General features: G+C 45.7%; 1 protein-coding gene across 7 annotated transcripts in view; it reads right to left on the reverse strand.

The window, feature by feature from the left end:
- The window catches only part of agrn (agrin), a 292,247-nt gene that overhangs the window by 160,001 nt on the left and 108,656 nt on the right, over positions 1-23,590 (reverse strand). For 4 of the 7 annotated variants that reach the window (XM_072656453.1, XM_072656449.1, XM_072656448.1 and 1 more), the window contains one exon: positions 10,188-10,229. The exons of 1 other annotated variant lie outside the window; for it this stretch is intronic. In XM_072656453.1, the coding sequence (XP_072512554.1) occupies positions 10,188-10,229 (42 nt within the window). Of the gene's footprint in view, positions 1-10,187; positions 10,230-16,014; positions 18,017-23,590 lie in introns of those variants that run through there. 2 more of the 7 variants (XM_072656454.1, XM_072656451.1) reach the window with 1 other exon arrangement.

Raw genomic sequence — 23,590 nt, forward strand, 5'->3', positions numbered from 1 at the left:
TATTATAAAATGCAGTTCCTTTGCTGACATCTCTAGATGTTCTTCACGAAGCAGAGTTCAAACAACGAGTTTTGTGATGAGGTTGCAGAGTTTTGTTCTTGAAGACCATGTTCATGCTACCAAAGCTGTGCAGTGGAATGGTGCCCCATTCATGTTCATGCTACCAAAGCTGTGCAGTGGAACGGTGCCCCATTCATGTTTACGCTACCAAAGCTGTGCAGTGGAACCAGTGCCCCATTTTTGCTCTTCACTCAGCTAAATTAACATACAGGTCTTTGGCAGTCATATGAGAGTTATGCTTTGCCCCTCTTTCCAGCAAACAATGAGTTCCTTCATAGACTTTTTGATCTTAACCTCCACATTTCCCTCCTGAACTGCGTTTGTTAAAGCCAATTTGATCCATGTCAATAATCAGGTCATTGCAAACAAAGTGACGTGAATCCAATGACGAGTGAAACAGCCAGGACTAATGACCCATTTCTGATTTTACACACTGACCTCACCCGTCTCTCATATGAGGAAATCTTGTGTTCAGACCACGGAGGCAGAGCCCGAGAGTGCCGACAGGCAGACTGACAGGTAGATTGAGGGCACTGTTACAAAGTTATATTATTTGGCTCTGCACCTGCAAGCGTGCCTTAACTAACCATCCCTAAAACGTCTCCCAGAGCAACAGAGCCGCCTTGCTCACATCCATCACAAGTGGAATGCTCTGACCTGGCTGGACGGCGCTTCTTTCCACCTCTCCTTCCCTTCTCTCTCTCTCCCTCTCTCCTGGTTTCTGTCTCTCGGAGAGGCAATAAAAATTTGGAGAGGTGAGTTCAAACTCCTTTCCAAATCTCCACCTTTCCAGCTGCCTGGCTCCTCTTACTCTGACACATACAATCGCTTTCATTATGCAAATGGGCTAGATGCAGGGTTCTCCAGAGCTGCATGTGAGCGCCTGCATACAAAGCAGCCTTCTATTTGTTCTCGTTCAATTAGGGAATCCAAGGTATGTCATTAATGGGGAAAAACTCTCCTATGTCAACGTCTATACAGCCCCACCTCGCACACCACTGCACCACACCCTCCCTGTAAATAGATTACATGTTTACAGCTATTGCACCTTCCTTCGTCTTCTGTAGGGCTTCAAGCTGAGAAAAGCTTGTGCTGTGAAAGCCATTAAAAAGCAGAGGTCGTAGGTAGGGTTTCCTTCTTAGAACTTTTTCCATGAAGCAAAGCTGCACAGTGGAACGGTACACCGCCACAGTTCCCCTTTACTGCAGTTTCTTAAGCCCATAGTTGATGAGTATCAGTACAATGATTCAAATGAAAGTTGAAAAGACTCAAGAGGAGACAGCCTATCAGCATGCGCCCAGCTCAGCAGCAATCCCTCAGATGAAAACGGATGGGAAGTTTGCTTGCGTATATCAGGGCATGCACATATACTTGTGCGAGGTAACCGCATCTATCACCATCACTTTGGCCCTAGGCCCTCGGCCTCTTCTCAGCACGAGCTGCTTGTGAAAGAGTGGGCGTCAATAGAAAAGTTGGCTTCCAGCCTCGCCCAGCCGTCTAAGCACCTTGTCATAATTGTGTGCAGCAGCGCGGAGCACACATGTCAAACAAGCCATTAAGGGCAAGTCGGGGAAACAATACAAATTAGCCGAGGATGAGCAGGGGGCTTGTGCAGGGTGTCCAAGAACAGATACACATAGAGAGAGAGAGGGATAGTGCACACACACACAGACACACCTATGCATACACATATACACACTGTGGCTCTCCGCTGGGCATTGCTAACTCTCTATTACTCCACTGCCTCGCTCCCAGCAGGAGGACGGACCACATGCCTCGGACGAAATCATTGCACCTTGTCTGTTTGAGTTAGAATGCAGAAGAGAGGGAAGAGAGAGGGCGGGAGAGGGGGTGAAAGAGAGAGAAAGAGAGTGGGAGAGAGAGCGCGAGAGCATGACGGAGCTCAAGAAACAGCGTGTGTGTGAGAGAGAAAGAGAGAGCGAGAGAGAGAGAGAGAAAGAGGCAGGGTTGGAGGGGGTTTAAAGGGGAGATTTATAGTTTCCTGCTCGCTCCTCGCTGGCCCACTTCATCATCCCAGCACAAGCCCAGCCACAGCCACTGACTACGCTTCTGCCGCCACGGCCGCCGCTGGAGCATTTGAATAGAATTACAAAGCAGTTTCGGCTTACTGTAACACTGCGCTGGACAGGGAAACTGGAGCAGTCTATTGAGAGACCCTCTTGCCATCGGTGGGAAATGTTATTCCCCTCCAGCAGGAAAACAATCTCAGCACAGTGATATGATATTAATTAACATGCCATGAGAAGAGGAATGAGACTGTTGTAGGAATACTTGGACAGTATATCTAGCACAGAGCAGAAGCCACCTGAACTCCAGCCCAAAGATCTCGCAGTTCTCCACCAATGTATCCACACTCGTGCCTAATCAAATCTTTAACAATCTTTAAACTTTAACACTGGGACCTAGCACTCAGCGCCCATCCTGACAATATGCACGACATCCCATCACCAACACCCAAAATAAGCTAAACAAGCCTGTCTAAGCTCTTTATGGCTCCACGGGCAGTACTGAGCAAGCATAAGCGAAGAGGCTCTTGGGCAGCATGCTCACCTCAGCGCCTCTCCCCGGCATGAGGCGCACCAAGCACTTTTATATGCCACCTGGAGCACGTTGTCCTAATCGGCTCCAGGTGGTGGTCTTTAGTGGTAGTGCATGGGATGGGTCGAACCTCTGTCCCCGCCCTCCTCGCCGCCACACATGTAAACAACGCTACTGAAAGTGGTTTGCTGTAAAGTGCTCCATTCTAGCATTACTCAGAATTGTTCAAAGTGGTGATGATAGGAACCAGATGTCCGACACATTACCACCTCTAGAAGCTATCGCTCACAAAGCTTATCAGAAATGGTTGTGAATATGCTGCCTAATGACTGAAAATAAGGCTGTTTAAGGCAGGCTTGGTGTAAGGGTTTAGCTCATAATGTTTTTTTTCAGTGAAATGAGGTCACCGTAGGGACAAATAGGGCACTGTAACGCAATAAAATAGTTCCCAAAGAAAACTTTATTTCTGTAGCTTTACTGTCATTAATATGCCACCTAAAATATCAGAAGATGTTTATAAGTCAGTTTACTGGGCAATTTGGATAGTAAATAAAAAAAAATGTGTCACTTTAAAGACACTGAACTATATATAAATAAATATAAGTATAATAAAAGGGTTTGATGTGAGATTCTCCATGCTAGAGAAGCTCACTGAGCCTGAACGGTTGACAGTGATAGGTGGTGATGGTGATAGGAACCAGACGTCTAAAACGTTTAACAGCTCTGAGAGCACCCTCACAGAAAGCTTACAAGAAATGTTTGTTCAATATGGATAGTAAGTAAATAAAAGAAACTTTGTAGAAAGTTTTACCAATATGTGAAATTTCCCTTTAAATCAAGCCCAGTATTTTAATTTGCAGTAAAATCAGTTCAATTAAATGTTAGTTGTGCCAAATAGACTAGCTTACGTGCTCTCTGAGACTGTGTGATGCACTATATGTGTTATCTAATGTCATACAGCCCCAATCAGTAACTGCACCTATCTCGTAACCTTGAATTGTGCCCGTACCTTGTGTAATTACGTGCGATCTATGTTATTAGATACACATTTAAACAAGCCTTTTTTAGAAAAAAAAATCTAGGGACGTACAGCGTTGGGCAAAATGCTAATAATAATAACTTAAAAACACATTCGTAAGTGTTCTGATGAACGAAATAATGTCTATGAAATAACCAGCACTGCCTCAGGAGATCCATTATTCATTGCATAATTCAAGTAGGCCTGCAAAAACGCAGGAAAGCGCTAATCAATATCCCAGCAATCAAATCTGCAGAATCTAAAACTTAATTGCCTTCATTATGAGGCCAGGAAACAGAAAGTGCTGCACTTAATTAAACTGATTCTCATAGAGGTTCGAAACAAAACCACCTGAAGGCTACCGAGTCATGCCTTGTGCTTGTATTTGCCTAGAGCATGCCGAACGACCCCTCTGACTCCAGGGCCGCATGTCGAACCAATGCTGCAATTACAGAGTGCGGAGCAGATCATCAGCCTTCTTCAGCCCTCCTCACTAATGCATTCCAGCAGGTTTCAGAAATAGCATTTCGCGTTTCGTCACCTCACGGAGTGAATAACTGCCATGCATCATAATCACTGTAATTAAATTCAAAACAACATCCCGGCAGCCCCCTTATTTCCCTGCTCTCCGTCTGAGTTTACCTCTGCGCTGATCTATACAGAGCTTTGATACCATGTCAGTCGGTGGTCTGTGCTTATACTCAAAAAAAAAGAAAGCTGGGAGTGACGGACAAAAAAAAAAAAAAATGGAATAATCACCAAGAGGCGGTTTTGCAATCACAAATGCATATCCAGCTACAAAGTAAGAGCAGATGGAGGAATCTGTTCTCTTTTCTCTCGATGGCCTACACTGACCAGAGAGATTCCTGATGCCCAGGCGAGCCTTTGCTCAACTGGCCTTCTTCGGGAACAAATCGGCTCAGCGGCGGATTCGTGCCGGTGCTGCTTGCGTACCTCTTGCCCTGTATTTTGAAAAACTTCTCATCCCTTGCTTTCAGAGATCAATATCCTATAACTTTTTTTGTGCAGTGGGCTGGCGAGCAGTGTTGGGAGACTGCTAAGGCACGGGGATGTGTCAAAGCGAGCTGTATCTTCCTGTATCTCTCCCCAGCATTTTAAAGGCGAGCGAGGTTCTGCAGCGTGCTTACGCAAGCAAATGCTGACTGCGCAGTAGGACAGTCGCAGGGCTTCGGAAGGAGGCCTCGTGCTGGTGGTGGGGGTTTTTGGGGGGGTGTGTACGGAGAGCTGTAGAAGTTCTTGGTCTACTGCAGGAAAAAAATCAACGTCCTCATAATGTCAACCTCAAAGCTCCGAACAGCGTCCAGCACCTCCGTCAGGACAACAGGTGAGCTGGTGCCTCAGATGTTGGTGTGTTGGTGGCACACCTTTGATATCTTGATATGCGCCCGTATCTCCGGCTTCCGGAAAAAGAGATGAGCGAGATTTTTTGGGGGCTCTTTTGTGTAAAATCCATGACATGAAAAGATTTAATTAAGATAAGTGAGTGGTAATAATTAATTCTGCTCCACTCGGGCTGCATCGTGCCATCAAGAAGGCAGAAGCGGCTGAATAAATTATGGTTTTTTTTGTAACTCTTTTATTTATTAGTTTTATCCCCTTCAGAGTAAGTGATGAGAGTTTTTTAGAAGCTCAGAAAGTTTGACAGGTCCTCTGAAGAGTCCTGTGAAGAAATAGAAAGCGGCCAGGCTCCAGCCTGCATAAACACCTTCTTTCCCAGATCAAATCACTTTTCAATTCAAACATCTATTATGGTTGCAGGTACACCGTAGCCTCTGGGGGGATACTCACTGTGACAAATGCCAAATGCGAGGCTGCATTGTGAGGGAGTTTGCTCATTACCATGAGCGGAGATGTGTCGGAGACAGTGGGGAGCCTTAGGTAGGCTCGAGTTACCAAGTTCTCACTCCCCCCCCCCTTTTTTTTTTTTCTTCCACATTGTGGCCTAATTTAAAACTGATAGCGGCGACGCTAGGTGACCTAGTGCCACAGGCAACGTAATGGCTCCAGACACTTTCTTAACGTCTAAGCAAGCCTGTGCTTGGGCCTGGTGGAAATGTACTTTAAGGAGCAAAAAAAGAGAATAAATGGGCTCTCACTTTCAATCGGGGTAATTTGAAGAATAGGCCCAGTCCATAAACGGTCACGCGAGTGTGTTTTGCTAATGAGTGTTCCAGGTAACTGCCGCCACAGAGTGGTTAGTAGCTAAACTGTATGAAGTACGGAAAGGAATCTCATTTGAAAAATGGACCCTTGAAGAGTACGGCAACACATATGATAAGAAGGGAGCACTCAGTTGGGTAATGCTTGGCAATCAGCCACACACAATCTGCAGCCAACCTGACAGGTGGTGGCTCTGGGCATTCAAAGTAGCCAAGTTTTATAATGGCTTTGTATTATAGGGACAAAATCTAGCAGTTCTAGTTCCAACTGATCGTTCTTCATGGCTCCAATGCGGTCTGCAAATGAGGCACGCACAACACTACAGTATGCTTAGCAGAAAATAACCACGACCAAGCAGAGAGATGAATTTCTTCCCAGTTTTAATTTTGGCAGGTTTAAGGCATGGATCGCATTAAGAGTGCTGAGCTAATTACGAACAAACATTTGTTTTATCTTTAATAAGATTTTTTAAAGCCAGCTTTCTGACACGAAACAAAGATAATTAACAGGGCTAAACGCAGCCAAGTCTTTTCATGGGTGACCTTTATCGAGATTGCACTTACCTCGGAAGTCTCCGAATCTGGCAGCTCTCTGTCTGATGCCCTAGCTTTAGCCCCTGCCTTTCCTACTATCTCGGAATGGCCAGGCTGTAATGACAGCGGACGGAGTGGCCTGGCTCTTCCAGTCCCACGCAGCCGCTAATTAGAGGCTGCTTTGTTACTTTGCTTGGTTTTAGCTGGTGATTAACTGCCTTTTCATTGGACAGGACTTGGCTGTTAATTCCAGCTGTGCTGTGCTGTGCTGTGTATACCACAAACAACTCGCATTATCCTGGCTGGCTGGGGAGGGGACAGCCACAAGCCTCCTAAAATCCTCCACGGCGCTCATTAATGCTGATCCAGTTGCAGCAGTTTTCTTCCCTTTCAAGAGGAAATCCTCTCGTTCTTCTACTGTGCCAATACAACACAGCCCATTCTTAATATCGGCGCTGTGATTTTGTGTAATTAAATGTCTGTCACCAATGCTTTCTGGGAATGCCATTGTGTCCTTGGAACAGAGGACGGGCTCGGCAGAGTGTGTGGCTCCTTTTCCTGTTAGCTTTCTTAAAGGCCGCAGCCTTTGCGCAAGACTATCGTAGCCTTGAAACACATTATTGGGACAATAATTGATGGGGAAGGTGGGGAATATGGGCTAGGCTAGCTCTAATTGGCTAACTGATCTCCCTCAGTACATAATGGCTTGTGGAAGGCTGTGGCCTGAGGGCAGAGAAGTGGGAGGGAGCAGGAAAGAGAGAGAAAGAGAGAGAAAGAGAGCGAGAGACTTTCTCGGTGTGAGCGCCTATGTGTCACATAAAGCACATAAGCCTCTGTCGGCAAGTTCCCACCAACTATTGGAAATGTAATTAAGAGCAAGCTGGAGCTTTTAAATGCTCGACTAGGGCAGAAACAAACTGTGCCCTTTGGATGGCGGGAAAAAAAAAGACATTTCCATACATCGAAAATGAGCGGCACGATCAATAGTCCACAGTAGGGAAAGTGTCAGGGGAGTAATAAGCCAGTCTGCCTCGCTCATTGCCTCACTTTTCTCCGCAGGCACTCGCCTCAGTTTATAGCCGTCAGCCCAAAGCGGCAAAACTGATAACTCTTGTTGTGTGGAATGCACTCAGACGCTCGGTAATCTTTCCTAGCATTAAAACTTCTATTAAAAACAAGTTTATGTTGTAGAGAGAGGCTCACTCCGAGCGCCAGCCGGACACATAAATCCAGGGCTGTGTCTGCTCGCTCCGAAGGCCCTGCTCGAAGACGAGGTTACGCGAGACTTCAATCAAAAATAATTAGCCCACGCCGGCTCGTGGACAGCGTTTCAAGGAGACAATAGCTGTTGTTCAGTCGGATTTGTCACACGGCTGATGCATTTTCGCACTGGCCTTTTTTTCTCCCTCCCTAACAGAACAACGGCCTATGGAGCAGGTGATTGCGCAATTTCAGGGTAAATCCCGGTCACCCCCCCGGGAGGAGCGCGCCTATTCCCTGCCCAGATCTGAGCTCAGCGACCATCAACGGCATTTGGTTGCTGTTTGTTCAGAGGTTCCAGCTTTCAATCATGGGCTCTGCGCTGATAGCCGCGATAAAGCCACCACCATAGATCTTAAGAAGATCCATCTCTTCGCCGCCAACAGAAGGAAGGAAAGGATTCGAATACAATCCTTGTTTCATCTGCCAGCGTGCATAAATATTCATAAAGAGAAACCAGCTGTTTCGCCCGTTTAGAGCGTTCGCAGACAGCCGCCATTTGCCAATAAATCGTTGCTGTTTAATTAATGATTTTATTGTGTGGCGGCGGCAGGAAACAATACCATTGCTAAGTATGGAGATTTATATCTGCGACAGTAGGCGAAAGGGAACGGCTAGTCAGAGTGCGATAGTGGAACAACAGAAGCTGTGTCCCTGGCCTACATACAGCCCAAGCCAGGGACACTGGCCACCCAGAGGAGCTGGCTACACCCGGTACTAATCCAAACCAGACATAATCAAGTTGTTAATGGATCCCACATCAAAGCAAAGATCACTGTAGCTTTTTAAACTGTAAAAGCCTGTATGTGGGCCCACGCTTCCACAGCTCCACACACTAGAGTTTCAGAGCTGGATCGACTAATCGGCATTATCAATAATGATAAAAAATGACTGGCGCTGAATCATGTTATTGGATTAGCTTGATGATGTGTGTGCACCTGATAACAGACAGGGAAGGGGATCCTCCAGGACCAGGATTGGGAACCACCGGTCTAGACAAAAGAGTTGAACATTTTACACACCAGAGTGATGTCACTTCAGATGCCTGACCATGCTGGGCATATTACCATTATCATAAAGATAGGGCAGTGTTCTGGTCCTCACAGTGTTGGGTTTAGTACTCTCAGTGTTTATCCGGTTAGTGGTGTTAAAAGTCTTAACTCTCCTTCCAAGAGGCTCTGTAGTTTTACGCAGTATCTCACAGTAGCGTTGTCTGAGGTTTAGTCAGATATGGTAAAAAAACTGACAGTGAATGTTTTCAGTTGGAAAGCGCAGCAAAATCCAACATGGCGGTTCTGCAGCCGTGTGCAAGGTTGAACAAGGTGGAGCATGATGTCCTGGAAACTACAAGTTCAGTGGTTTCTGAATTTTGCGTATTCTTGCATTTGAATACAAGCTACAAATGTCTGTGTCTGGCTTAAATAATCAGCGTAAAAGACTACAGCAGCAGTAAATCTGTATTCCACGCTATTATGGTTCACACTATTTTCATCATACATGGGTGGTTCTCCTTCTCCAGCAACGGCTGCAGACATGCTGCAGATATGCTGCTAATGTTAGCGCCAGCTCTTGCAAGGGATTTGGGTTACAGGCTATCAAACGTGGTACACTTCACATATCTACACTTTTTAACCTTTCACTTTTATCCTGTGTTTGCTCAAGTTAGTTTCCAAGGGTTTCCATGACCAACTTTTAAATATTGCAGGGAGCGTTGTTAGGGTTACATTTTAAAAAACACAATCACCCTGGAGCCCGCTTTCAGCACCACCTCAAGAACCGAATTTGGGCACAGGTTGATTTGACATGACTCAGTACATAACTCGGCCGGTATCTATAAATGTACAGATTTTGGTCCCCAAACACAAAAATGTGACTGCATTAAGAAGAACAGGGAATAACACTTTACATAAACCCTGCAGCATAACATTGACATGTCAGTGTCATACACCATGTCATGATAGATGTCATATTCTGTCATGAGTTGTCAAGACAGATTACATCCATTAGCAATACAGTGTCACATTATCATGACAAGAACCTATCATGACAACTCATTGCAACATATTACATCTGCCATGTTTCTGACATGGTTACATCGATGTTACACAGCAGTTTCACCAAACAGGCCTTCTATAAATTATGAAACCTAATGCCATTGTATTAGTATAACAACCAGCACTAATCATAAAATCAATCCACCCAAAAATCCCCCAAATCCCTCCTGACTTTCCCTATCGTGAATTCAATCCAATCACGGGCTGAGAATATGGTTTTACTCCTAGTTTTAACATCTCATGCCAACTCTACTGGACAATCTGTCCAACACCCGGACACAGTCTCTAAAATACAGCACGTCTGGTCCCCCTAAATAATAGACCTGCAGTTTATAGGGTTAATTCCTATGCCCACTATGTCTAGGCTGGCATTTTAAACTCCAGATCTAGCTAATGGCACAGAACACATGGCAGACGGAGCCCACTTCAAAAGGATCGGCCGGTCTGAGGCCGAGATCATTATCTGCCTGGGTTAAAACGCTCCGGTCAGCTTGAATTGGACAGGATCCTCTCAGGACTTACCATCAGGAGGAGGAGGTGCGTGCGTGATGTGGCCAGGTTTGTCTGGAAGACATAAAAAGAAAGAGAGAGAGAGAGAGAAAGAGAAAGCACATTAGTTAAGTGAAGCTCTCAGGAGATCCCACAGGGTTGCTATATAGTCATTCTAAATGTCGGGGTGGGGGGGTGGACGCTGACTGCACAGCTCTATCTCAGAGGAGGATAATGAAAGCAAAAAGGACAAAACTGACTGAGAACAGGAGAGTAAAGCTGATGAGGTATCATTTATTTCTCTACAATTTTATGAGTGCTTAGATGAGAAATGGGTCCAGAGGGAATGTCTCCCTACAGGCTTTTCAGGTATTCTGATTCATGTTTACACAGCCATACATGCAACTCAGACAGGATTACACAGTGAGGCATTTGCACTGATAATGCATGGCAGACTGAGAGGGCCTGGGGGCACGACAACATATAACTAAACTCAAAAACATGAACTTAATGATTTGGCAATGGGTAGTTGGAGTAGTTGCATGACTTTTTCACAGATGCTTCTTACAGGACAACAATAACAAAGCCCTAACAATAAAACAACTGACAGGTGAAGTGAGTACTATGATTATCTGGTTATAATGCCACCTGTCAAGGGGTGGGATATACATATATGAGGTGTGAGACAGTGAACAGCAAGGAAACAGCAAGTTCAAGATGTGTGTTGGAAGCGGAAAAAATGGACCTGTGTGACTCGGACAGAGCCGAATTGTGGCGGCTAGACGACTGGCACTAGTGTAGTGAGTTTCTGGGACGCTATGGTTGGAACCTACCAAAAACGAAAGACAACCGATGAAAAAGTGACAGGGTCATGGGTGCGCCAGGCTCATGGATGTGATCCTTGAAGGCTTCACCTCACAACTTACTGGACTTAAAGGATCTGCTGCTAATGTCTCAGTGCCAGATATCAAAGGACGCCTTCAGAGGTCTTGTGGTGTCCATGCAATGACGGGTCTAAACAGTTTTTCTGAGCAGGCATCAAAGAGAATCAAAAAGAAACCTATACAACAACTTTAGGCAGGAGATTTTAATGCTATGGCTGATTGGTGTGTAGATATGCTTGCTTCGCTGACGTCACAAAACCCATGCATTTGCACATATGACATTCAGGCCTACTATTTACATCAATTAGACTTAAAGCCATGGAAGCAAAAAGCTTTGATTCCATGATGGTGTCAAAAAGTACTGATTAATAATTGATGCTTTTTATATAATTTATTTACTTTATTAATAATACATCTTAAGAAATACTAGAAAGCTGACCTCTTTGACCCCTTTAAGTCTGTTTAAAACAACTAAAATACTAATATAATTGACAGTGGCAGCCCTACATGGTATGCATTCCCGCAAGGACACCTTTCTCCACAACAGAAAATCAACAAGACATCTAGAAACCGCAGAACCTTTTTTTTTACTCTGTAGAACCTGCTTTCCAACAATACAGCGCATGAATCTTTCTAGTTTAAGTGCAGCCCCAACACCCTACTCCTTATGTAGCCACAGGGAGTAACTGACGCCAAGAAAAAACACCTCATCAGTTACTCGGCCAGTCTCTCTGTCTAACGCGTACACACACACACACACAAGCACACGCATCCACACATCCACACTGAGAACTAGCCTCCCGCACAGGGATTCAGCTCTGCTCAGAAGTGGACTGCCAGAATACAGTTTAATTTTAGGCTCACGTCAAATTGCTTGTCAACTGCCGAGTGTGAGCGAGGGTGGGGAGCCAGGACTGGGGGAGGAGGAGAGATAGGCTGAAGGAGGGGAGAATATAGACACAGTGAGAAAGAGAGAGTGTGGAATGAAGGAGGGAGGGGAAGAGGAGGAGGAGGGGTGGTGGTGAAGGAGAGCAGCTTGCTGTGTATCACTCCATGAATAATGAAGTGTCTGCTGAACCCGTTTCAGAGTCAATCGTGACAGTTACAGATTTTCATCTGCAGGTTTCCAAAACAACAAGGAAAACACAGCCATAACTAAGAGTAGCTATTTCTCTCACAGCGACGATTCTACAGACACACACACATTCAGAGATGTTCGCCGGGAGCATGAGTCAAAAATATACATATTCCTGCAGATCTGACAGGGACCTACATGTTTCATTACATCACTGGCAAAACAAAAGCTCCCACAGTAGTGACTTCATTGGGGAAGGAAAAATGGAAATGTATGTTAATGGAATGATTGGACCATTTCTGAGGGTTCATTTGTCATGCAAAGGGCTGCTGGTGTTTCAAATGAGGCAAATAAAGATGGAGGTTTTGATATGTGAGAAGATTAACCGCTACTCCAATGACCCATATCATGGGAAAAGAAGAGTTTTATACAGATTAGTTCCACGCTCATTCCCACAATGGTTATAAGGAGTGTTTCAGTCCAGGCGTTTTTTAAAATGAGATAGCCAACAATACAGAATGGCCAATAAGAGTAGCACTATTGGGACTCGGAGTCCAATTTTTTGTCCTGAAAAAAAAAACACATGCTCTCATGACACACAGGAATTATGTGCTATTTTTTGTCTCCCCTTTTGGTAGAGGGGGTCCTAGCTAATCCGGTACTGGTCCTGGCCATGGCAGTGAAAAAATAGGAAAATCCGTAAAAAGCAGAATTAATAAGCAACATTTAGAGATTTTTGGATCATACTGTATAAGATTACATTACACCGCTATTGGTTGCATAAAAAACTGTGCCAAGAGTGTGAAAAACCTTTAAACTGGTGAAGAACCTTTACTCACACTAATAACCTTTACAAAGATGATAATGATTTACGGAAACAAATATGGTTCCTCTGTGGCATCGCTCAAAGAACCTGTTGTGTACAGACGTTCAGTAGACACCAAAGACATTGATTAGACAGCAATAGTTATAAGAAAACTAAAAATTCAAAACACTGAGACACATTTGCGTAAAAACAGAGGTGGCACAGATTCAACAGCAGGTATGAGTTCTGGAATCGGATATTGGAAGGGAAAAAATCTGATCTCGTATCAAATCTGAAGTCTGAAATAGCTCACACTCACAGTTGTGGGGGGTGGTGGTGTTAGCTGTGTGTTTCTTCCTGTGGTGAGGTAGAGCGTTTGAGTAGTGAACGTAATGGTCTATTTTTAGATGCTCATCCTAAGAGAAGAGTTTCAATTGAAAACAGCTTTTATAGGTTTCTGCAAAAGAAAATTAGCTTTCTGAACATTTTGGAAAATGAAAGGTGGCATGGTGCTATTTCTACTTGAACCCCACAGTGCTCTATAATGCTCTGTAAGGCTTATCCTAAAGATAAGTAATAAAAACAGTGTGTTTACTTTGAAGAGGTAAAGATACCGCATGAATTATTAAAAAAAAAACAATTGGACAGTTTTTTGGGTACATAAATCGAAATACAACAACAAGGGTAGCATATGAGCCCTTTTAGTGAGTTCCATTTTCTTTCATTTCTAAGGCATATGCATATACATGCATCACATTCATATGAGCCACGAGCGTGCATCTGAATGTACATATGTGCTCTCGGCGGGCGTTGCACCAGTAATACTGCATGCATGATGCATTTGGCGGAGTTAAACAGCCCTAGTCTTGTGAGGTCTCCCTTCCCTCTGCCAGCTAAATGAAAATGGAAATGACTAACCTTAGGTCTGTGTCCCTCTCCAACAAGCTTTCAAACGCTACGCTGCACCTACTCCACGTTAATGGCCCTCCTTTCACTTCATCATCCCTTTTTTTTTCTTTTTTTTTTTTTTGAACTCCACTTTCAAGAGTGGGAATGGAATGTTCTAACTGAGTTTGTATTTAAATCTAATGGAATCTGTCTGGACCAAATTGATTCGGCAACATGACCAGTTTATAAATGAACCTCGCATTTGAGAAGCTTTATTGAGGGAGGGAGAAGGGGACAAGAATCACAAGAAGGGCCCTTTAAGGTCTTTTAATCAAGATCTAATGTAGCAGCGTCCAGCTTCCTCGGAGGAGTGGGAGCAGGCCCGATTGAAAAGCCAGTGGATGTTAATGGCCTACAGTGGGGGTTGTGGGGGTGGGGGGGAGCATGTGGCTGAATAGCACTCGCTCTTTTTCAACCTCTCTATCTCATTCACTTGTTCAAGCAAATATTGAGTGTCTGTCTCTGTCTTTTTTTTTTTCTTTCCCTCTCTGCGTGAGAGAGGCAGCATGACAACAAACTGGTTTGTGTATCCGAGCGTTTGCTGAGAGGAATACACCACGCTTTTCCATAAGATTTCAGGCTATCCTAAGCCATCCTCCAGTTTCCGTCATTGACACTATGAAAGCGAGAGGAATCTGGAGAAACACCTAATTAAAAAAGAGAAAAGCTGCGCTTATGTTGTCGTTAACACCATTCACACCCATGAATCTCATCGCCAGAGCCACCTTCTGTCTAACAGCTTCAGGGAACGAGAGGTATTTTCAAACATCAGCCAGGAAATCAAAAATTTCTGGCTGCCTTTCATTCACCATGTGAGAGATGTAGAAACTGAGACTTTGACAGTGTTCCCGAAGACGCTAATGGAAATGCTGATAAAGTGCAGGGGTACCTGCTGCTCAGGCTTGTCAAAGAGCACTCTGACGTGCTTTCCAGCCACACACTTTTATCACAGCCGCTCACTTTGAAAGCCCAGCGCTCTTAAAAATAAAGGTTCCTAAATGGTTCTTGGCTTGGATGCACAGTTCCTTGAAAACAGTCCATTGGTAGAGAACCTTGACATGATGTGGAGGATCTTCAAACTTTAAAAAGGTTCATCACACTCTCACAAGTCTCATAAGCCACAGACTGGTTCCTCAAGGAGCCAGAAAGTTGACGCTCTATAACACTGGCCCGAAGATCCTTGTGTACTCCAGAATCTTTTCGGAAAACATGTGGCACTAGACCGGGAAGGCGAAGCCTCCAGATACTCATTCAAGCAGATACAGTGAGCGCTGACGCTAATGCCAGGGCTTCCACCTCCAAAGGCACTTAATCTGCCCACTTTATCCCCACTGTGTAGAGTAAATGCCACAGCTTCAGGCAAGACAGAATGCCACGGGGCCGCTTGTTTAGACAGAAGAACTGAAGCACTTTAGAAGATGAGGCCAGTTTATCTGCGTCATCCTCGATCATCCGCAATGTCAGCCGCTAGATCGAATTGTAGGCATTAGGGATTACTTTTTGACTGCCATCGATCCTCATTGAGCCATCCATCCATCAAGATACCATTCTCTCTGAACATCACTCTGACGGAAAAAAAGACCACAGCTGAAAACGCATGCACACACACACACACACACACATCACACAAAGTGACAGACGTCATTTGGCTGGTGTCAATTTAAAATTCTACTGCAGCATCACGCAAATACAAGCAACCCTTTGAATCCTGGGCTTATCATTCCGGTACTTTTCTAAAAAATAAAATAAAAAATGGCAGTACTATTGCCAAAAAGGATCTGACGCCACAAAAAACCCCTCAAACAACCCTTTATTTACACCTTTCAGAAGTTTTCAGAATCTCCATATGATGTGAAGATCCACAACAACAAGGTTCTGGTGCTCAAATCGGTCTTCACAGACACCAAGATGGTCTACAGTTGTGCTTGTGTCAAACAAAAATGTGGACCACCAGAGGGGCCATGAGGACAGGATTGAAAACCACTGTTCTACACAGATTAAAAGCTAGGACTATGGGCTGTACATCCAAGCCAACAAACAACTGCAAACCTGCAAGAAGCGTCAGCTTACCACCTACTGTGAAAGTAACAGCAAAAAGTTATGAGGGTTTCAGCAGTTTAAGCAGCAGTAACACGCAGAGTGACCTACAGTTGTTGAGGAAGAGTAGCACAGCGAAGCCCAGCGTGGAGGTGGCCAGAAGTATAAGGCAGATGTTGCAGGGGATCATAAAGTAGCGCACCACCAGCGAGACCTTGTGCTGGTACATGCGGTCCCGCTCCGGGGGCGGCGTGGGGTAGTGGCAGCTGGTCATACTCCAGTCCGCGCTTCCCCCTAGGTACGCCACGAGGCCGGTGGTTCCTCACCCAGAAGGTAAAAGACTCCAACAAGAGCGGGGCAAGGAATCAAAATCTCAAGCAGGGTCCGGGGCTTTCAGCATCGACTGGAGAAACGTGCGCACGGTTCCTTCGAGAAAAAGAGGTCTCCAGGCAACACATTTTTGGTCCTGAATAGCATCCAGAAGCGGAAAGAGGCGGGTGTCTCGCGGTCCTGCTCCTACTGCCCCCTACCTCCTCCAAAACCTTCCATCTCGCTCCAAACACAGTGGTAGATGGATTGTGACAGGATGGTGTGTGTTTCTGAGTGAGTGTACATGAATGGCACTGCTGGACTCCCTGGCCCTAGCCCACGCAGGGCAGAAGGAGCGGATCAGTGCAAACACTCAGGCTGCACTTTGGGCTTTCAATCCACAAACACAGCTCCTGTGAGTGTGGTGAATCAGTAATCAAATGCTTTTAGCTTCCCGGCTTTTGTCATTCGCCCTCTTCAACCGAGGGTACAGAGGGTAATGGGTGTCCCTTTCCTTCCTGCCCTCTCCTTCTACCACTCAATCTCTGTCTCTCTCCCACTCTCTCTCTCACTCGTCAGTGCCCTCAGATGCTGTGCCACCTGCTCGTGGCCGAAGGCGATGTGGTGGCGCCTGGCTTAGCTGTGTGTCCCATGTGTTAGGACTGGCCACTGCTTCTGCTAGATCTGGACATTCTGCTAGGTCCTCGGACTGAGGAGTGCTCACACGCTCAGGAGCTGCAGCTTCTGCTCTGCATTCACGCACACACGGCCACGCACTCGCTCACTCAGACGCAAACACTCGGAAGCTACAGAAGCCTGCCACCCAGTCCGGTCAAAAGAGCGGTGGGCAGAGACGGAGCCCTGCCCCCGCTCTGTTCGGAGTAATTAGCAGACAGATAGTCAGCAGCTGTCTTCAGGCGGATTGACCATATGCCCTGAAGAGCATGAGGGTATAGCTTCTAACCACACACACACACCCCCCTCTGCTTTCCTAAATCACACTGGCCCCTTCCCCCAATCTGACGACAACTAGCTCTCCTGAAGCTCGGCACGAGCACGTCTGAGGATGCAGCGAGCAGAAAGTTAGAGGGGCGGAGAAGCCCCCCTGTTCCCCCCTGTGCGAGTGGGGCAGGGCACAGCTGGTCTGCTGGCCGGAGCCAAAGGCTCTGAACAGTTGACAGCCAACGGCAAGGCAAAACAAACTGGACAGAGTGAAAGAGCACGGCAGGGCTCCACGTTTCAATTCCTGCGAGTTAGTAGATTCCAGATTCTCCTCAAAAAGCAAGAAGCAGCTCGCAGTGTCATGAGAAAAATGGCTTTTCCAATTCCCTTGATTTTCCCTTGACAGGAGAAGCTACTTCTGTCTCTCTCTCTACTCTCTCGCTCACACTCCCTCTCCGTCTCCACTGGAACATCCGCTACGATCCTCCGCTCTGGCTCCAGAGGTGCTCCTCATGTCCCGGGCTCCGCTTCGCTCCAGCTGATCCTCAGAGGAAGCATCCAGCATTTACCCCCAGCCAAAGCACGCGCTATTCATGGCAGAAATCCCCAGGCGGCCGGTGCTCGGAGTGTCAACGCGTGCCACAGAGAAGGAAGGCGGAGAGAGCCGCGGTCAGCCAGAGGCACGGGAAGCGTCCACCAAGACAGGAGTCGGGAGAAAGAAAAAAAAATGAGGGAGGAAAGGAAACTAGTCTGTGCTTCTTCAGTAACCCGGGTAAGGATAAATAGATGAGCGGACGCGTTTTTTTTGTGTGTTTTTTTTCCTCAAGAGTTCCTCCCGGCAGCAGCGCTCACGACCCTCTCTCAGCCTCAACTGGAGGAGAAGACAGAGAGGGAGCGGAGAGGGGCCGTCTCTAACAAAGAGAGAGGGGAGGGGGAGCGAGGAAGAGGGAGAGGGAGGGGAAAAAAAGGAAAGAGTGAGAATGAAAGCTTTTGGGAATACTTGGGAGTGTTTTGTGGAGTAGAGGAGGGGGTTGAGGTTGACAGCAAGAAAGACAAAAGACAGATTGGGTCAAGCCCCTTTCAGTGTTTGATGATTTAGAGAGCAAAACGAGCACAAACACAAGCCACTGCTGTCAGCGCGGCGCTTTATTCTACGGACGAGATGAAAAAATCAGCGGCATTCGTGACTCGGCTTTCAGCTGGTTTTAATGAGCGTTTAAAAACTTTTAGGACTCTTCGTTTTTTTTCTGTAACATTCCAAAATTGGGACAAAGCTTATTAGCGAAAAAAACAACAACAACAACAGATGGAAGTACACGCAAATGAAATCCACAGACAAAAACATCTTTAATCATATTCAAAAGGTTTTAATGATTCATATTCTCGTGGCACTGCTGCCGCATTGTCGTTTTGGTTTGTCGTACTGTGAAAAAAAAAAAAAGAAATAAAAAAAGAAGCAAAAAAACAAATATGAATATTCATCGGCACTGGCAGCTGATCAGGGGGAAAAATGCGCTCCTAATCCATAACATTATTCCAGGAGCTCGTCTCGGAGAATGTATATTTTATGTTACGTGCTAAATAACGAGGTCAACAGCAGAAAACGATGAAAGTGATGCCTTCATTTCGCCTCTCCCACCCATCAATGCGCCGATGAATGTTCATCTGCGCCAATATGCCGGTATAGACCATCAATTATTTATGTTCGCTGTTGCTCCCCCGCTCCCTCACTCCGCCCACAGCCACACATCCTTTCAAGCACACTCCCGAGAGTGAGGGCACACACACACACACACACACACACACACACTATCTCTCAAGGTCCTGCTCTGTTTCTCATCGGAGGTCGTTTATCTCTTTGGACACGCCGTTCTCATTGACTCCAGAGGCCCTCGGGGACAGAGACCCAGCTTCCGCTGTTCTGAGCACACACAAGACGGGGTCAGCTGGGCTTCCAGCGACAAGAGCTGTGAGTTCACCCACCAGCTGGAGCCCACACACCTAAACTAGTCAATGAATCCAAAAGACAAATGGGCACTACTATGTGGTCTTGATGAGGGGAGGATGGGTTCCTCTTCTGAGCTGCTGGGTTCTTCTAAAAAAAAAACATTCTGTAGGCCCTTATCTTGGCTCGTCCGAATGTACAGAGTGTACAGAGCAGCTTCAGGGTTGAAACGGTGGAGAAAACTAAAAAAACGGAGATACACGCTTTTGTATTGGACAGCAGCGATATACGCATTTGTGAGAAATGCAGCCCACTATTTTACCTCCGTTCCACCACACAAATTCCCTTTCTGACTGACTACCCAAGTGACAGCCATCAGACGGCTTTACTCTTGCACATATGTATCATTTTCACTCTTTGGCAGACGTACATATTAAATATTGAGGAAAAACAAGAGAAAATGCAGTACTTGAGCAGGTTTTTTTTTACGCCAACTCAAGCTCCTTTCATCGTTAGGTTCCTTTAACTTCTACTTCAAGTAACAATGCTTCTACTTAAGGCTGGGTAATACGACTGACACACAAGGAAGGCTGACAGGCAGAATGTAGGCGTGAGTAAGGTGTATTCATAAGAGAATAAAAAAAGCATGAAGCAAACTAAACCGAGCAAAGTAAACACGCCATATGGTCAGACACAAGACTAGAGAGGAAGCAAGGCTGAAAGAAAAGGTTTCTCATACACAAGATGAGACTGGAAACACCTGGGTGCAAAAATGAGAGGACAGGACTACTGATAAGAGAGGGGTGAGGGGCATGAGAAGTAGGCGGAGCTACAAGGCCAAAACAAAGACAAATACATGGACAGGGACAAGAGGGAGGGTTAACAAGGAGAAATAGAAGAGGCAGGATGCTTTTCTAAGTATAGCATAGATATCATCACTAGTTAAAGAAAATTTTGGCCAACATGATCCCACAGGGAAATGTCCATATAGCCTTTTTGCACCTGTCCACTGGTGGCACTGTTGAGCAAAATACGTACAAACACACAGGTGTACAGGCAAGATGTAGGTAAAGGTATAGGTTTTGGTATAGATCAAGATAAAGGTTGGATTTAGGTGTAGATTAAGGTAAAGAAATGGTTATGGTTAGGTTTAGGTGTAGGTTAAGAGGGTGTTGTGTAGGAGGTAACAACATCGCCATCCCCATGGCGGGTCTGACCTGTCAAGTTCACCATGCAACAGTGACCCCTAACCCTGAAAGACACCTAACACTACATTCTCTCAAGATTCACATCTTACACTTATCGTTTTCCTTTCAATCCAACTTATCAGATGTCAAAAATGATAAATGTTGTGGTGTATTGCAAAAATTAGATGCGATGAGACACCCACACCACAATGCTTACCCCTACTTTTAGTTCTAGTCAGGTCTATGACCCAACCAAAGTGAAATTACAGAAATGCCCACCCAGTGGATAACCAGAACCAGAAGAGAGCGCCCCTCTGTGGCCCCTTTCTCTGCTGGCTTCATGTCATGCCACACATCAGCCCCCCTCATTTAACTTCAAAGCTTTCCCCAATGCATGTTTAATGTGCATACTATCTCCAAAGGTTAAGACATCTCTCAGCGTGCTCTTGGCTGGCAGCTTCCATTACGGAGCCAACAGAGAGCCTGCACATCTCCTGCTTCAGCACCACGGACAGCCTCAAGATCTCTCCTCTCGAGTTTTCGCACTCATCTCGCCACGTCCCTGGCACGACGCACAAGCGCCGTTTCCAGGGGCGACTGTGGAGCGGCGGGCCACGCATCGGCCTACATCCTGCTGATCAAACCCGGGGAAGAAACAACAGACTTTCTGTGATCAAACGGAAAGAGGAAGTAGGCTTTCGCAAAAAAAATACAAAGGCAATCGGATGAGACTCCCTTAGGAAGCCTGTCAGAAATGTAACAAACACATATTTATCCCCGGGAAGGCAGCAGTGAACGTTAACTTGCTCATATGGTAACTCATATGATAGTAGTTTCAATGGACAGATGCATAGTCCCATCCAAGGTTCCTCTAAAAAAATATTAAGAAATAAACGCTCATTCCAGTGGACAAGAAACCTCCATACCACGTAGAGGCTCTACACCAGTGCAATGTTTAGCCTAGATCTGCACGTCCAAGCCTTGGAACCAGGAATGCACCTTCATTAAGTCCTTCAACGAATCTATATGAATCTAAATGAGTGTCTCATTCAGTCCCCCTCAGTATCTTCTCAGCTCCAACCAGCTGCTGAGACATGGCAGTAGCTTTGCATCCACACAGGCCTACAGCACAGCAGCAGCTGGCCTGATTGTCTTCAGCCCATCGTCAAATAAATGAGGCCACTTTGATTATGAGCAGATTTCCCAACTACTCAACTCATTAGGCCAGCCCCGCTCAGGCTGACAAATCTGACAGAGAAAGACAGGCAAGAGAGGGAGGGGGGTGACAGAGGGAGCGAGGGAAGGAAAGGGAACAGTGTGTTTTTGGCGAGAAGCAGCTAAGTGTACCTCCAGCCAGACGTTGCTACAGCTGGAAGCTCCTTACTTCACTGCTTTGTCACGCAGCTCGCAGGAGGGGAGCGAGAAATGCCACGAAGTAGGACGGCTCAAGGAACAGCGAGGACTTTTCCCATCTTCTCCTGCCGGAGTGCTGATGTCATTGTAACAGGGATGGTACACAGAGGGAAATGACATCAGTGTGACTGAACGTGAGAACACAGCTGCTGTCTGCTGCCGCTCCTTTTCTACTGGATCGTTTACGGAGCATCCAGATGCGAGAAGCTACACAGAAGGAATCAGTCAATAAGCGTCCACTGATCCGGGATGGAGAGCGAATGAGTGGTCAGTTTCTGACAGCAGTGGACACTGTCAATGGCAGGTTGCTAAATCCCAAATGGGTCTTTGATGCAATACTTGAGGGCAGGAGACATCATTTTAAGGCCTATTCGACTACACATTTGGGATTCTGCACTTTTCAGATGGTCACCTTGGTGGTCACCGCCACAATGACTTCAAAGCTCTACGCCAGTTAGGTTCTTAGCATATTTTATGAGAACCAGACATTCACAACTGTGTGTGATTCGATAGCACAAATATCTTTGTGTGAAGAGAGGTCAAGTCTTTCAACAGCTGTTAGTGGCTCTTGGTCCATATCTGCACAGTCCATTGTGCTGTCATGTCCATCCGCTGTTACACGACTGTCAAAACCTGGAATCCTTCAGGATACAACCCTAAAACAAGCTAGTAATGACTACTATCTGTAGGCTGCATCGCAAACTTACTATTATCCACACCCCATGCTGCTTCTGTTTGTTTATCAGGAGAGCAACCTATAAAGACATGTTCATATTATGCAATTTGCTTGTCTTGGATAATAGTTATCATCACTACAGTGTTATAAACCCAAGCACATACCAAAATATGTACACTCTTCAACAAAGAGGGTCAAAAAAAAAGAAAATAAAAAATCCAGTTCATTACAAAGCTGATCCTTATCCACTTCCACACTGTCAGAGCAGATTACCCTTGATTCCACTGCTATCTACACCAGTGCAGTCTAGTCTCTCCCTGGCTCGAATATCCGGCTGATCAAAGTCTGCTCCACCTCGGAGTGCGACCTTGGCAAAGTTTGCTACAGGCCAGAGTTGATAAAGGACCTTGATCCGGCATTACTCCATCCTCCTGCTCCTCGTCCTGAAACCTATTAGCTTATGTGTTGCCAGCACCGCAGCATTTCGGACACGTCACATATTGATTTCAGGTAAAGATAGTCACTGCTAATCAGGCTAAGTGCCTTGGGGACAGATGGAAATCTCAACACAGACTTTCCTGCATATCCACGATGAGTAAAACCTCCGACAGCTTCAAATTCATACTGAAGCAGGACGGCCCCCAGCATATACCACAGCGGTGGTCACCAACGTTTTAGCAAGTTAGCATTACTGAAGTTCATAAGATAGCATAATAAATTTGAATGAGGTGATGAGGGGAGAGAGGGAGAGTGTTGTCTACCCCCCCGGAGAGAGCCTCTGTGAAACCTCTTCTCTTAATCTGGATAAACATTACACAAGGAATTGTTCCGGCCTCGTGGATCACAGTGTTAAATGAAAGTCAACAGCACGAGTGATTCCAGCATATCAGATTAAAGTTTGTTTAAGGTGGGAGGCAGAATTAGGTACAGAGAAAAAGTAGGGCAAGGCTAAAATCTGTTAAAGGTGGGAGCCCCTCGATCAGAAATTTAAATGTGGAATTTAAACCCAAATGTTTGTGGACACCCCTAGTAATGAATGCATTCCGCTACTTTTTAAGTTGCACAAATAGCTGACCCAGATGTGCAAATGCACACACACAGCTTGGTTAGTCCCTGTAAAGAAGTACTGGCAATAGAATAGGATTCTCTGGAGCAGAAAAAACTACTGAACCTATTGGCTTGTCTAATGCCAGTACTTCTGTGATGATCTGGGGA

The sequence above is a fragment of the Salminus brasiliensis genome, chromosome 14 (assembly GCF_030463535.1).
Source record: "Salminus brasiliensis chromosome 14, fSalBra1.hap2, whole genome shotgun sequence".
NCBI lineage: Eukaryota > Metazoa > Chordata > Actinopteri > Characiformes > Bryconidae > Salminus > Salminus brasiliensis.